This window comes from Teleopsis dalmanni, chromosome 2, assembly GCF_002237135.1.
Source record: "Teleopsis dalmanni isolate 2A chromosome 2, ASM223713v2, whole genome shotgun sequence".
Classification (NCBI taxonomy): Eukaryota; Metazoa; Arthropoda; class Insecta; order Diptera; family Diopsidae; genus Teleopsis; species Teleopsis dalmanni.
In genome coordinates, this window is record NC_051847.1 from 53,022,184 (window position 1) to 53,037,719 (window position 15,536).

At 26.7% G+C, this 15,536-nt stretch overlaps 2 protein-coding genes across 3 annotated transcripts in view; both read right to left on the reverse strand.

Moving 5' to 3' along the window:
- Window positions 1-8,021, reverse strand: part of LOC119681049 (cytochrome P450 6g1-like) — a 9,584-nt gene extending 1,563 nt beyond the window's left edge. Inside the window, exons 1-4 of one of the 2 annotated variants that reach the window (XM_038094113.1) lie at window positions 7,948-8,021; window positions 3,478-3,947; window positions 2,616-3,410; window positions 2,219-2,555 (exon numbers count right to left, since the gene is read on the reverse strand). In XM_038094113.1, coding sequence (XP_037950041.1) covers window positions 2,250-2,555; window positions 2,616-3,410; window positions 3,478-3,942 — 1,566 coding nt within the window. In that variant the 5' untranslated portion in view covers window positions 3,943-3,947; window positions 7,948-8,021 and the 3' untranslated portion in view covers window positions 2,219-2,249. Of the gene's footprint in view, window positions 1-2,218; window positions 2,556-2,615; window positions 3,411-3,477; window positions 3,948-7,947 lie in introns of those variants that run through there. The other variant, XM_038094115.1, reaches the window with a different exon arrangement.
- A 2,587-nt stretch (window positions 8,022-10,608) lies between these two features.
- On the reverse strand, window positions 10,609-13,819 carry LOC119678246 (cytochrome P450 6g1-like). The gene is made up of 4 exons (XM_038089969.1): window positions 13,684-13,819; window positions 12,064-12,533; window positions 11,199-11,993; window positions 10,609-11,138 (listed from the first exon to the last, which is right to left on the reverse strand). The coding sequence occupies exons 2-4, from the start codon at window positions 12,526-12,528 to the stop codon at window positions 10,830-10,832; spliced, it is 1,569 nt and encodes a 522-aa protein (XP_037945897.1). The 5' UTR covers window positions 12,529-12,533; window positions 13,684-13,819; the 3' UTR covers window positions 10,609-10,829.
- Window positions 13,820-15,536: the final 1,717 nt, after the last annotated feature.

Below are 15,536 nucleotides of genomic sequence, written 5' to 3' on the forward strand. Positions count from 1 at the left end.
AGCAACAAATTTTAATTAAAGTTTTTAATTTATATTGTGTCTTTTTTGTTTTTGGTGTACATACATATATTGTTATTTGAATTTCCTATTTAATTTGAATGCGGTAAAAAATATGCGTTGTTATTATTTCGAGTTTGTAAAATATGTACTTTATTTCGAGAATTTATTACCGGGTTTAATATTGTTTATAATTTCTCATAAATGAGTAAAACAAAAAATAATAAATCTTATTTTTATGTTAAGCAATCAACAATTTAATTTTTTTGAATAACCGTAATGAAAATACTTACAGGTGTGCATATATGTACACACACTCGTTCATCGGTACATAACAGGGTTGCTTTATATATGAATGTTTCGTATATAATGATCGGTAAGTTCAAATTCTTATTTCAAATTTATTAAAATGATATATTATTAAATACAAATTATTTATATCAAATTTATTAAATTATTTAAAGTATAACTAAACATTTATAAATAGAAAAAAATTTTAAATTTGCAGTTCAGGATATTAAAACGTGTTTTTAATTGGTATTTTCATATTACGCTTGTTCATGTACGCACTTGTAGTAAAAAAATAGTAAAAAGTTACTAGGATTTCATTATTTTGCATTTACGTACGCAAGAAATAGTTAAAATAATAGATTGTGAGAACGAGCTGATATATCGTACTGTATAAAAGTAATTTGAATTTTATTAGTAAATTTGTATTAACACTAGTTTAAAAATTAGGACGACAATAAGAAATGGAAATTTGGAAAAGATTTCCAAATTATTTAAGCCTTCGAATGTTAAGCATAGGTAATGTAATCATTTTTATTTATACTTTGCCTTTAATCTGTTTTTCTCCGAGAGAAATTTATGAGTTTACTGTCAGATTTAATTTTACTATTTTGTTTTTTCTAAATAACGTAAAACAAAGACATTATCTAATAGTGTACATAGAAACTATGTTAAAAAATTAAAGATCTTATAAATTCCTGCACCAAATTAAAATGGCAGGAGTTATGCTATTTATGCTAGTGAAATTTTACTAAATTTAACTTTAGGTATTTATATTTATATATTTAGCTCCAACTACATTTTTAACTATAAAACTAATTCATAAATTTTATTATAATTCTTTGTTCAATTAATGAATATATTTTTACTTTTTAATTCGTTCCTGACATATTTAATCCGATTGTTGCTCTCTCTTGTTTCTATGATAACATTTAGTGTTAATCTATTTGAAACACTATTAGTATTTATTGGCGTCTTATATAGTTCTTCTAATTTGAATATCGTTAAGGTGGTTTGTCTAAATATGTTACAAATAACAAGTTAAGAAATGTTGTAAAATATAATGATAAGTAACGTCGGTTTAAGCACATAAGTAGAAGTACATTATATATTTGGAATATTAGTGTCTATGACGGGCAAAGGATCAATCATGCTCCAGTAATAGTCCGCAAAAGAAAGTAAAATCGTCCCTAAGACAAGTATTTTTTGTAAACATATTATATTCATATATATTTTTAGGTTAGTGACTATCAGCCATGGAACTGTCGGCGTTGTGGTTTATGGGGGTTAGAATTACATTCAATAGAAAGTCCATCTCAAATATTATATATTTAAGAAAAGATTTCATTTGAATATCTCTTCTGGTTCAGAAAATATGTAACTAAAGCTCGTTTAATTTTAATTCTGTCACATTTTGGACGTCACTGTGATTTTTGACATATGAAATTTTAATGAAACCCTTTCGGTATATAATAATAAATTATAGTCTACTTTCAGGCGTCATATATATTATTTTTATAAAGTATGCAACAAATCAAAGAAATTGAATAATTACAAATGCCTCGTTCACAATGCAAAATAGAAGCCTAAAATTTTATGAAGAACACAAAACAACGAACAACTCTCAAAAATTTTACTAATATCATCTTAAATCAAAGAATTGTTTTCAATTTCTCCTTCTTTAAATAGACATAGACATAGATTAATATTAAAAATATGTATATGTCACAGTATTTTATCCATAATTGTTATATACAACATTTTAAAATTATTATAAAATTAAATATATTATTTTAAAAACTAATAAAGTTATTGGACTTTAAATTATCCCTAAAATTAATAAAGCTATTTATTCTTATTTTCTCAGTAAAAAATTTTGAATTACTTGAAGAAGAAATTCCTAATGTATTTCTCGAACAATAATTTCATTCAATTCTATTTTTCAGTAATTTTATTGAATTAACTTATCTTGCACCAGTTTCCAGATCGTACATGCGGTCATTTACTACATTTAAGTTAATACCCTGACTACATTGTAAAATAAGACCCTTGGGATCGAATTCCATTTTAGATGGTGTTTGATCGCAAGGTTCAACAAAATGATTTTTCAAAAAGTGTACCAAACCAAGTTTAGTTTGAAGTAATCCTAAGCGACTTCCTATACAATTATGTGGTCCATTTCCAAATGGCAAATATGTCATGGGAATGTGACTCTTTTTATTTTCTGATGAAAACCGTTCTGGATCAAAAACATCTGGGTTCGGCCAATACTGAAATTAAAATAATATGATATCAAAAACTTTATAATATGATAATAATATTTAAAATACCTTTGGATCATGTTGTATTGCATATACTGGGATGTATACTGGCATACCATTTGGTAATGCGAAACTGTGATGTGGTTGAAGAGTGAAGTCTGACTCGTCTTTAGTTTTACTAAATTCGCGATCTAAAAATGGTACAACAGGATACATACGTAAAATCTCATCAACAACCATTCCCAAATACTTAAGGCTTTGAATATTTTCATAAGATATTTTTCCGTTTTCAGCAATAAGGGCCTCGCAAATTTCTGTTCGTAAACGTTTTTGTAATTCTGGCTTTTTCGACAATTCATAAAGTGTAAAAGCCATTGTTGAAGATGATGTCTCAAATCCTGCAGTTAAAAATACAGCAGCTTGAGCCACTAGGTATTCATTATTGTTAGCTCTATATAGGCTTTTAACATCGGGAGCTTCTTTTCTTAAGGATACAAAAATATCAATAAGATCATTACGAATGGTTTCACTGCTTTCACGTTCCGATATTACATAATTAATAGTTTTACGCAAGAAATTTGAAAACTCTTGAGAGAATAATTTTACACGGAAAAACTTAACTAATTTCGGCATATAGAAAATAATTAGAAAGTGGAAAGCGCGAATCAACTCAAATTTAAGCAGTTTGCGCCCATATTCACGGAATTCAGCATTTGGATTTTTAAGGCTATTAGCACGTAAACCAAATGCTATAGAAGCTATTAGATCTGTAGTGAAGAGAGCACAAATTTCCTTAACTTCAGTAACAAAGGAATTATTGGTTTTCTTATAAGATGCCAAATGATTTTCCAATTCTTTTGCAATCTTTTTGGAAAAAATAAATTAAAAATCGTTATATGTTTATTAAATAATGCATAAGTTCAATATTTACATCAAGCATGAGTGGATACATCTGTTTTATTTTACCACTTGTAAAAACTGGTGATAGTTTTGTTCTGGTTTCTTTCCATTCTGGATTTCTAACGAAAAATAAATTATTTGCTCCCAACGGATCACCATGTGGATCACATGCTGATGTACGGTTTGAAAACTTGTTGAAATCTTTGATCAAAATTGATTTTATTAATTCAATATCTCGTATAACTAATCCAGGTTTATGGAAACTGTATACTCCCACGACGGCAGCATCGCTCATTGTTTTATCATTATATACATCTGAAGCACATAGCCCGATACTTGTTTTTAATGTTAGCATAGGTTTAGTGGTACCAATAAATGGAATCGGTTTCATATGCGGAATGCCTTTGCGTTGCCAATAACTGTAATTATGTTTGACCCAAAAATAAATTAAGCCAATGACAGCGGTGATTAGGAATAAAGCTCCGGTAGCTGCCATTTTAGCTAAATGAAAAAATATAAAGCATTATTATATACCTATATTAGTTTTAAGGAATAACGGAGACTATTTTAACAGTCAGTTATGACTGCACTAAATAGGTTTTATATTATTTTTATTTTGTTTATATGACAATATTTACAATTGTCAAGCAAATGAAGACTGTAACATCATCGGAAATGATATTAAATTGATTTGCTTTGGTTATGATAAACGGAAAAGACGCTCAATTGAGGCAACAACTTCAGAAATGGTTAATAAAGTCTATTATTCAGAGGTGAAGATAGCAGAAAAACGCGATGTTATTGATGTAGTAAAAGTAATAGGAAAACGTTTTCACAATATTTTGAAAGAGCATTTATCAGTATTTGCAATTTCAGTGTAATTCAAAGAGATTTTTTATCGATGGATGCTATCTTTTAAGTGTAGATGAGATATTGAAAGGCAATTATAGTTGGATTAAAAAGCAATTAAAACAGTGAAGTTTTCCTTATGAATATGCTCTAAAAAAAGCTAAGATAGTTTCATTAGCTGGAAAAATTACAACTTTTGTTTTTGGGATACATTAAGCATATTATGATAGATTACTTTGAAATATGCAAAACAATTAAAAGGCAATTATTATTATCATTTCTTTATTTACTTTAATCATTTTAATTATTTTCAAATTAATTATAATTATATAATTATAAATTATTTTGAGTATTTGTAATACTAGGATATATTTACTTCAACAAATCACATTCATTTGCTAACGATTGATAATGAAGAAAACTATGAAAATCGTTTTTATAATAAATAATTAACATTTTCTATATAACTGTGTAGAATAGCTTATATATGAAGAACTTAAAGATTTTATCAACAAATGACAATGACGTAAGCATACATACTAATTGAAAAAGTTCGATATTTTTTAGATTAGATTTAGATAATAACAACACTTATAATATTTATAGTTTTTATTTAATTATAGTATGTCTGTTTAACCAAATTGAGTATACTTAGTGACTTTAGATTAGTTAATGATAATGAAAAATAAAAATTTTTTTTACTTATATTATGTTTATGTAATTTTAACAGATTAAAGAAATTGATAACTGAACTTAAAATTAACCGATTTAAAAACGGTGCTTATTCTTTTTTATACATATCAAAAAGACTTTTCTTCAATTTCCTCGATTTCTTTTGCATTTCTTTTACATACTAAGACATTATTTAATACTTAGTACCGCTGTTTAATCTTGTTCTCAATAAATTTCGAGTGGTAAATAAGAATAACATATTAAATCTTTTCATTTCTAGTACTATTCTAACATAAGGAACATACCTATAGGTGTTCAGTATTATATGCTGAACTTTTGCCCTGAAACTTATTCTTGAAACGTTAAATGATCGTAGTGTTAGGTTGAGCGACTGAGCCCCATAGTTTGATAGTCAATAATTATGTTGTATAGGGAAAATGCGGAATTTCTACCTATTATACCTTATTAAATTATTACAACCCACTTATAAATCATTGGGTCAATTATTTTTGTTTTTTTGTTATAATAATTTTTTAATTACTATAATTCCTTGGGTATTTAGTTAGTAGTTAGAAAGCAAGATAACAATTGTCAGTTATGTTTTCCATCTTTCACTTCTGCACATAATTATGATATATACCGTTCCACATTGTTCGCATTATCAGGTTGCAGTTTCAGGCAATTAGCTTGAAACCTTGAGGACTTTAGCTATAAATAGATTTATTTGTTTTCCTAAAGTAAAAACGCAAAAGACAATAGATACTGGTAACTTTTGTTTCATTAAGTTTTTGTTTCAGTATCGTTGTATTATTACTTATAATTATATTGAATATATTGTAAAAGCAAAAAAAAATTGTTGAATAGTAAGCCTGTTTTCTTATTAATACGTATCGTGCAATACTCAATTGCCCACGGGATTCGGATTTTCTAAGAGGACCCTGAATAGTATGTTAGATCTCATTTAATATTGGTACAGTTACTGTACTCTTCACTTTGAATCAACACCGTCAAATAATTTAAAGGCTAAGCATATAGGCCGAAAAAGAAAATTGTGCACAATAAATCTATTCTTGATCTATAATAATAAATAATATAATAATGTAATTATAAAAAAAAACTATATTTAACTTTAATAAATATTTAATATAGTTAACCTGTTTGCTTGGATTCACAATGAATTTATTTGTTTTTTTTTTGAATTAATTTAAAATGAGAGAGGTCAATATACCGGCACTATGATAGATTGATATATGGTTTAAATAGTCATTGACTTCAATATATTTAATTATTTAGAAATATAAAGAAAAAAATAAAAATTTATATTAATTGAAATTTAAAAAGAAATCGTATTTGTATAATTCTAATTCATTAATGAATTCAATTTGTTTTAAATACTTCGATATTTTTGGTTAAATTATTGTACATAGAACTATATACAAAAAAATTTTTAGTTCTGTAGTAGAATCGTAAAGAAATCTTACTTGTGTTAATTATACTATTGCAAACCTTTATATGTACTATCTAAAACTATGTTCAGACACTTATAGAACGTTATTAGAACATCTTTGATTCCGTATTACATGTTATATTAATCTTTATATGGCGATATTGTCCTCTATCGTTACTATATAGATAGACACATTTTACAAAACTATTTATTTACTCAATATTATGATCTATTCACCTTTATAACAAATATAATTTCTAATTCTTCCAAAAAAAATATATTAAATAATAGCAATTATTGTTTGAATAATTTTTAATTTTTAATAATATAACAAGAATCATAAAACCATTAAATAACTTGAATATTTGCATAACAAATATTTTTGCTTTTTTTTTTCTGTTGTATTATAGTATGTAATCAATGTATCTCTCATGCGATATGACAACAAATTATAAATTTTTAAATTTGTTCTACGCAATAAGAATGATAATTCAATATCAGGTATGTACTATGAACAGGTGGGTAATAATCATATAAAAAATATATATAAGTTGTTTATTTGATTTGCGTGTTTCACTAGATTTGATAGAATCAAATGTTATTTAAACATTGTATTAGTGATATTCCACAAAATAAACAATTTAAAATAAAAATAATTAAAAACGTTTGCAATTTTCTTAAATTATTCGATTATTTTACAAAAAATATACACGAAACTAAAGCTTTTTTCTTATCTTTTATATACAAAAAATGTATAGTTTCACTTTATTTGCTAATTTAGCAAATTAGATTAATTGAAAAAGATTGTTTTTATCAGTGCTAAATCTGGGTATGGAATTTTTTTAAGAACTTTCACATACTTAATGCACTGTAATTCAATACAATACAAAATTTATGTATAGATATCAACATCTATTTCGACGGTTTTCAATAAAGTTAGAAGACACTCCACAATATACTACATAATATAAAGTAATAACGTTAACTCATTTGCAGTAAATTTGTTTGAAGATGTATGTAGATCTATTTAATATAATAGTATTCAAAAAAAAAACTAATAATATTTAAAACAATTATTCATTCGTTCATGGGAAAGTGCATACGAACATCAAAAAAATCCACCGTACCGCAACTCTGTCGCACTTATGGTGAAAAATGCATTTAACCGAACTCGATGACAACGCTGGTTCGTGTGGACTCTGCGTTATATTCTAATTTTCAGAACCGCAAAAGTGTCAGTCTCGCGGTAGTAAGTACTTTTTGATGATCGTGTAGACCGTGGTTTATCAACAAACAAATTCTGATCATAATTAATAATTATCGGCTTTTAGCTTTCCATAACACAAAAATTTGCAACTTTTTTTAACTTAATTCTAATAACCGCATTATATATTAGAGATAGATATTATTCGAATAATTAACTTTTTCAACTATTCTCACATTTCAAATATTAATTAATATTTGTATAAAATAATTTTTTAACTAAAATCAAAATTAAACTTTCGTAAATTTTTATTAATTTTGTTATCTTACCAAAGTTTAAATTAATTTCGACTGTGCTCACCGAATTACTTTCGTATATTAAATCAAATTAGACTATGAAGCAAATTTATAACAAACACCAATATATTTTTTAAAACTCATCGTTATTTACTAAACAAAAACGACTATCACAGTATTCAAAACAAATTTTTATCGGCTAAAATGAATTAGCATTAATATAGTAAGAGTATATTTGCACCCGGTTATTTACTCTAACGAGTGGCACAACCCGAGTAGGGGGTTTCTCTAGAATAGCACAAATGCGAAAATCTCTTGAAATAAATTTTGCAGGTTGTTTATTACTCTTATTTTTTAATATGTTAAAAAGTGTTATAGAATTAAAATATATTTTATAATGAAAATATAAAATTTACATTTGATAGCAACACTTTATCAATACGGAACAAAATTAGTATATCATCTGTTAATGTCGACAAAATGTTTAGATAGAAAGAAAATGATCGAGGTAAGAACTATTTCGTTTTTTTTTTCTAAAATATTTATAATTATAACATATTAATTAATAAAATGTATTCAACACTAAAGGATTAGTTTAAAATGAAGTGAATTATGGAAATATATTCAACTTCTTCATTCACTGTTTGATGGATTCATGGAGTCAGTATCATTCGAATTTTCGCTCAATCTCATTTAAAGAATTTTCAAGTATATTACTTAGAAACACTTGTATCCTTTATATACTTTATTTATCACTTTATATGAATGCAAATGGGTTTAAGTGCGCTATGCTTTATATCGTAAATAACTATCGGAGTACTTATGTTTTTATATATAGGTATTACTATTTTGTATGTACCAAGGAGGCCTTGATTACTCTTCGAAGAAGTGTGTTTATCTTAAGTGTTTGAAATTATTTAGCTTCTGAGTCTTATGTCTTATCGTACAGTAGATTTAAACATATAATTGGATAATATAAAGGCATTCTATTGCTGACATATAATTTTTATAAGTTTAGCATAATTTTGTCAAATGTAAGTTCCAGGCATTTAATACTGTACTGTTGTTCTATGACACCAATATCTTTAGTTTTTACTGATCTTGTAATTTTTTTCATGATATTGCTTTCAGTTTTTCGGTGTTGATACTCATTTTCCATTAACTATATACAATATTTTAATCATTAATCAAAATTTTCTTTGTATCTTAATATTATTCTCATTGTATTACTATCAGATCTAAGAAGGTAGATATCATCTATATATTTTTGGAATATCTGTTGTATAGGGAATTTGAATTTGGTTAGAATTTGGTGATGATCTATTTAATTTTTAATTCAGTATATAGAAGCTTTGCAAATTTTAAACAATATCAAGCTAGTTTATTTAATTTTTTTCCTCTTTAATAAAATGTCATAGTTTATTTTAAAACCCAACGAAGGTACATTCTTTTAGGTTTCATAAAACACGATTTAGTATTAAAAGGACTTATACTCAACAGAGTTTGTGGTAACTTAAGTGATGGACTTTAACAATTGATCCGTTGAAATATAATAATGAGTTATTTGGGTAATTTTATGCAAGTATAGCTTGAAGGAAATAATTATATTAAGGGAATGTAATTTTAAAGTATACATGTATATAAATTCATTCTTAAATTTTCCTTATATAGCGTATTTAAGTTTGATCTCTAATATATTGATCTTGCGGAATCCACATGAGAAACGTTGTTTTATATATATTCATTTAGTTTCACTTTAGTCCTTAAAGGAATAATATTTATACTTTTATATATATATTATATTAAGTGGAGACGACTGTAATGGTATTATGTACATGTACATTTAGTATCGCATCAAAACGATTTTAGGGAATGTAAATTTCTCAATTAAATTTAAGTTATGAAGGATACAAGAATTACTATATTAGGAGACATTTCTTCTTATTCCTTAATATTACAGTTTTTGTATTTTTGAAACGAAGTTCAAAAATTAATAAAATATTAATCTATGGAATTATTCTACAGTAACCACAGTAACAGTAAGTAAATACTCTCAAGATAGCTCTTCATGTCAACGAAATTTCATCCTTTGGGTATTGACAAATTTGGGTATTATTGACACCTGATACATTAAGTACTATATAATAAGTAGGGCATAGGTGTGGCGAAATTATTGAATTATTAATTTATTATTGTATTTCATTCTTTTTAATTTAGTAAGTATAGACAATTATTACACAATACTGACATATTCGATTCTACAGAATAAAAATTTTACTAGTAAGAATCTTAAACAATTTTTTGACCCCTTACCTGTAGGGTTTTTTTATATCAAATTATACTGTCGTCCAGTTAGGCAATCGACCCTATGCTGTTATTTTTAATAAAGAAAAAACTTTGTTCGTTAAATGAATATTCCTAAATAGCTATCATCTAGGTTGGTCTGCCGTTTATAATAATCAAAATCTATATCCGTTTTTCTTATTATGAGAGTTTCTTCATGATCATATTGTATAATGCGTCGGTTCCATTTTCAACGAGGCAACAAGACGGAAATTTATTTTTCTTTCCACTTTATATTATAATGAGATGTCCCTTGTATATAAATAGACAACAGACTACCTTATTATTAGCTCATATTTAATTACAAGAGTTATTATTTTCAATACAAACAGAAATCATAAAAAAAATGTGTTCATTGTTCAATATTTCAACAAAGTTTATTTTTTCTCAATTATGTTCATAGAAAGATTGCATATGACTCAATTATAACAATTATGATAACAATTAAAACAAAACAAGCTTACAGTGTATAAGGTGTAAATCAATACTTCATTTCCTATCTTCATCTTCTAAAGAAGGTAAAATAAATATTTCATACAAATATTATTTTCTCTCCTTTCCCTTTCCCTTTTTTATGATTTTGCCGATGCTTTCACATCGTACATGCGGTCATTAACTACATTTAAGTAAATACCCGTAGAACATTGTAATACAATAGACTTGGGATCGAATTCCATTTTAGATGGTGTTTGATCGCAAGGTTCAACAAAATGATTTTTCAAAAAGTGCACCAAACCAAGTTTAGTTTGAAGTAATCCCAAGCGACTTCCTATACAATTATGTGGTCCATTTCCAAATGGCAAATATGTCATAGGAGTATGACTCTTTTTATTTTCTGATGAGAACCGTTCTGGATCAAAAACATCTGGATTTGACCAATACTAAAATTAAAATAATATGAAATCAAAAACTTTATAATATGATAATAATATTTAAAATACCTTTGGATCACGTTGTATTGCATATATTGGAATGTATACTGGCATACCATTTGGAATAGCATAATTGTAGTGTGGTTGAAGTGTATAATCTGACTCGTCTTTAGTTTTACTATATTCGCGATCCAAAAATGGTAATACAGGATACATACGCAAAACCTCATCAACAACCATTCCCAAATACTGAAGATTTTGAATATTTTCATAAGATATTTTTCCGTTTTCAGCTAAGAATGCGTTGCAAATTTCTGTTCGTAAACGTTTTTGTAGTTCTGGCTTTTTCGACAATTCATAAAGTGCAAAAGCCATTGTTGAAGATGATGTCTCAAACCCTGCAGTCAAGAAAAGTGCCGCTTGAGCTACTAGAAAATCATTTTCATTAGCTCTATATAGGCTTTTAGCATTTGCTGCTTCTTTTCTTAAGGATACAAAAATATCAATAAGATCATTACGAATGGTTCCACTGCTTTCACGTTCCGATATTACATAATTAATAGTTTTACGCAAGAACTTGGAAAACTCTTCAGAGAATATTTTCACACGAAAGAGTCTAACTAATTTCGGCAAATATAAACTGATGAATGTATGGAAAGCGCGGAGCAAACCAAATTGCATCATTATACGTCCATACTGACGGAATTCGGCATTTGGATTTTTGAGACTGTTGGCACGTAAACCAAATGCTATAGTAGCTATGACATCTGTAGTAAATAGAGCACAAATTTCCTTTACTTCTGTAATAAAGGAATTATTCGTTTTCTTATAAGATGTCAAATGATTTTCCAATTCTGTTGCAATCTTTTTAAAAAAAAATTATTTAAAAATCATTATATATTTATTATATAATACATAAGTTTTTAATACTTACATCAAGCATGAGTGGATACATCTGTTTTATTTTACCACTTGTAAAAACTGGTGATAGTTTTGTTCTGATTTCTTTCCATTCTGGATTTCTAACGAAAAATAAATTATTCGATCCAAGTGGATCATTATGTGGATCACATGCTAATGTACGGTTTGAAAATTTATTGAAGTCCTTGATTAAAATTGATTTTATTAATTCAATATCTCGTATAACTAATCCGGGTTTATGGAAACTGTATATTCCCACTACTGCTTCATTGCTCATTGATTTATCATTATAGATATTTGATATATTGAGACCAATACTCGTTTTTAATGTTAGCATAGGTTTAGTGTTACCAATAATGGGGATTGGTTTTAAGTACGGAATGCCCTTGCGTTGCCAATAGCTATAATTGTGTTTGATCCAAAAATAAATTAAGCCAATGGCAGCAGTAATTAGGAACAGAGCTTCGGTAGATACCATTTTAGCTGCGTAAGAAGGGAAGAATGCAATTATGCAATACAATTAGCAATTTTATAACATATGTATATATATATTTTTATTATAATATAGACTTTTCACATTCCCAAGTGTTAATATATCTGCATGAAGTTAGTTATGAATTGTAGGACTGAGAGATTTTCTATTGAAAGAAATATTTTATTTGATTGTGGATTAAATTTAATCTCTATATATTACACTATCCGAACTAGAAATAACATAGTCTTGTACGGAATATGTAACACTGTTTCAAATTAAGAACACTTTATATTCTATGGATAGTATATTCCAAATTATTTAATTAATTTTGTGTATACAAATTTCAGTAGTGTACAAGTCAACATAGTTGTTGCAAATTTATTGATTTTCTCCTTGTATATGAAATGCTTCATTTATTCTACATTACTTAATGAAGAATTAACGTTACTTTTGAGTCGATGAATAAACTTGAAGCCTTCGAATAATGACGTTATCGATGTTTGCTGAAAAACAGTTGGAGGGAACCTACTTTTACACGCTAACAAAGAATGATTAATATTGCAGACAGTTAAACGGCAAATATTAGAATACTTTGGTCATATCTTAAAGATCCCCAAAAAAATATGCACCACTTAAATTAATCATTGAAAGCAAAATTTAAGATCGACGCGCCCTGGTAGACAAAGGTATAATTTTTGAAAAAGATATGACAACGGTTTATGAAAGGTACAAGATCGATTTTCCGCGAAAATGCTGACAGAACAAAAATATCAATCATTTTCGCCAACGTTTAATATGGATAAGGCACTTCGAGGAAGAAAGAAGATTTGTACTAAATCCAAATCAATCCTCAATTTTATAAATTGCGTACTAAAAAGAATTAAAACAAAGTGCCAGAAGTTGATAAAGCTTCAGAAATATTTAATTTCTACTTTCAACTAAAATCTTGTCTTGGTATTGTCGACCTAATCATTATAAAACACTATATAAATATTGGAACAATAGAGCGTGACAACAAATCACTTCTAATATTATATTTTTAGTTAATGAACACAATGTGTTAAGATAAAGTAAGTAGTTTTTTTTTTAATTAACATGTATGTATATCAATATTTATTTATTAATTAAAATTACGCCTTCATTTTACATATAACTTACAAGTCGTTTTGTAATGAACTTCACTAGATATAACCGGTTCTAAATTCGTTTAGAAAATTACTTCAATGTGTATTAGTGTAACCGATGATTAGATATTTTTACACACATATAGTAAATTATTTTATAAATTATTTTTACAATACAAATAATGTATTTTTAAATATTTTTTGATTTGTTTAGTTTGTCATATAATTTTATTTAAATTTAAAGTAACATCGATCAGCTGTTATAAGTTTTTGTTTATATTTATTTTCGGTTTTACCAATATTTTGTTTATAACAACAAACTTTTGTTTCGATATTTTTTTTAGTATAACTTTTTAGTAGCATCTATTATGTCCCGAAGAATGGCGCACGCCAAATTACTTTCGCATACTAAACCTCATAATACTATGCCTCGAATTTATAACAAACTCGGTTGAGGTTCTGCAAGTCATGCCTGAAAACCAAACAAAAACGAATATCATCGCAAGTTGAATTCGATTAAAATGTGCCTATTATTTGAATAATATCAACTTTTATCAGCAAAAGTGAGAATGCATTAACCGAGTTTATCGGTTCGTTGCTCGGAACGAGCAACAGAATCAGCAAATTTTTCGCTCTAATATTGAATATTTATTTCAGTGTAGTGTTAAAATACTAGTCTAAGTACTAGTGATCTTACGTCTGAGACTATGTTATCAAGCTAACACAAGTTTGGTTGACTTAATGGCTGGAGAGTGTTATAAGTTTATGTAGTTGGTTAGCATCTAGTCACACTACTGCATTCAGACATTGTACATTTACATTTATGTATATTTATATATGTTCATGTGTATTTGTTACAAATATAAAAATATAACAAAACTACGATCCGCCCATTAGTTTTTAAGTTCTTTGTAATTTTATGAAATTTTGAAGAAATCAAGATTTCGCAAAAATTGGGCCAGTTTATACCCTTAGAACTTTCTTACTACTTATTAAAAAATTATTAATTTAATTGTTTTTTAAAGCTTAAGATAGATTTTCAGTTTTAATTAACAGTAAAATTTTATGAGTGAAAATGTGCAAAACATCAGACATTTTTATGGTTTTTCTTATTTCTATTTACGATACCCAAAAACATATTTGAGTTTTTCTATTAAAAAAAAAATCGTCCTTCGCGCTCTATATTTCATATCTATTTCATGTCCCAGAAATCACTAAAAAATTATGCATATATGACTTTCAATAAACATAGTATTATATATATCAACAAAAAAACCAATAGTTAAGAACATAACATTTATTACTTTATAAATATTTAATATATTTACATTTTAAATTTCAAACAAATCTATTGAAAAATAACGAAGTTATCAGACATAACGTTTAGACGCACGCCCTTCAGTATGCCAATCTCAAAATCTATATTTCAGTGATATTATATTTCAATATCGCTACTGCTTAAGAAAAAAGCGAATTTTGATTGTCTAATTTTGTATTTTTATTTTCATCTTAATATTTTCTATGTGTCTTTATATCTATGAAGGATATATTTCTCTATATTGTGGTTTTTGTGTTTACTATAAAAAATAATTATTACTATATTGTTAATTTGGATCTCCGACATTGTGATTTTTGAGAGTACTACTTAATGAAAAAAACACTTACAAATCCTTAGTACTTACCCACTAAGAACATACTAATCTATTTTTACAATCTATTTTTACAAAAAAATATTTTAGAGATGTTTATTTTAAGTTCCATAAAAGGCGATCATGTCGTTATACATAATATGGTAAGGGTTGTTATATTTGATCTGTACAGAAATGATTTCCTGTTGATATTTAATAAGATTCTTCTTAGCTATTGCAAAGTATTTTTCTTGATAAA

Coding starts and splice junctions, on each gene's coding strand:
- LOC119678246 (XM_038089969.1), bottom strand. CDS start 12,528: ATGGTATCTACCGAAGCTCTGTTCCTAATTACTGCTGCCATTGGCTTA. Junction 11,994..12,063: donor TGTATCCACTCATGCTTGAT/GTAAGTATTAAA, acceptor TTTTTTAAAAAG/ATTGCAACAGAATTGGAAAA. Junction 11,139..11,198: donor CAATACAACGTGATCCAAAG/GTATTTTAAATA, acceptor TTTTAATTTTAG/TATTGGTCAAATCCAGATGT.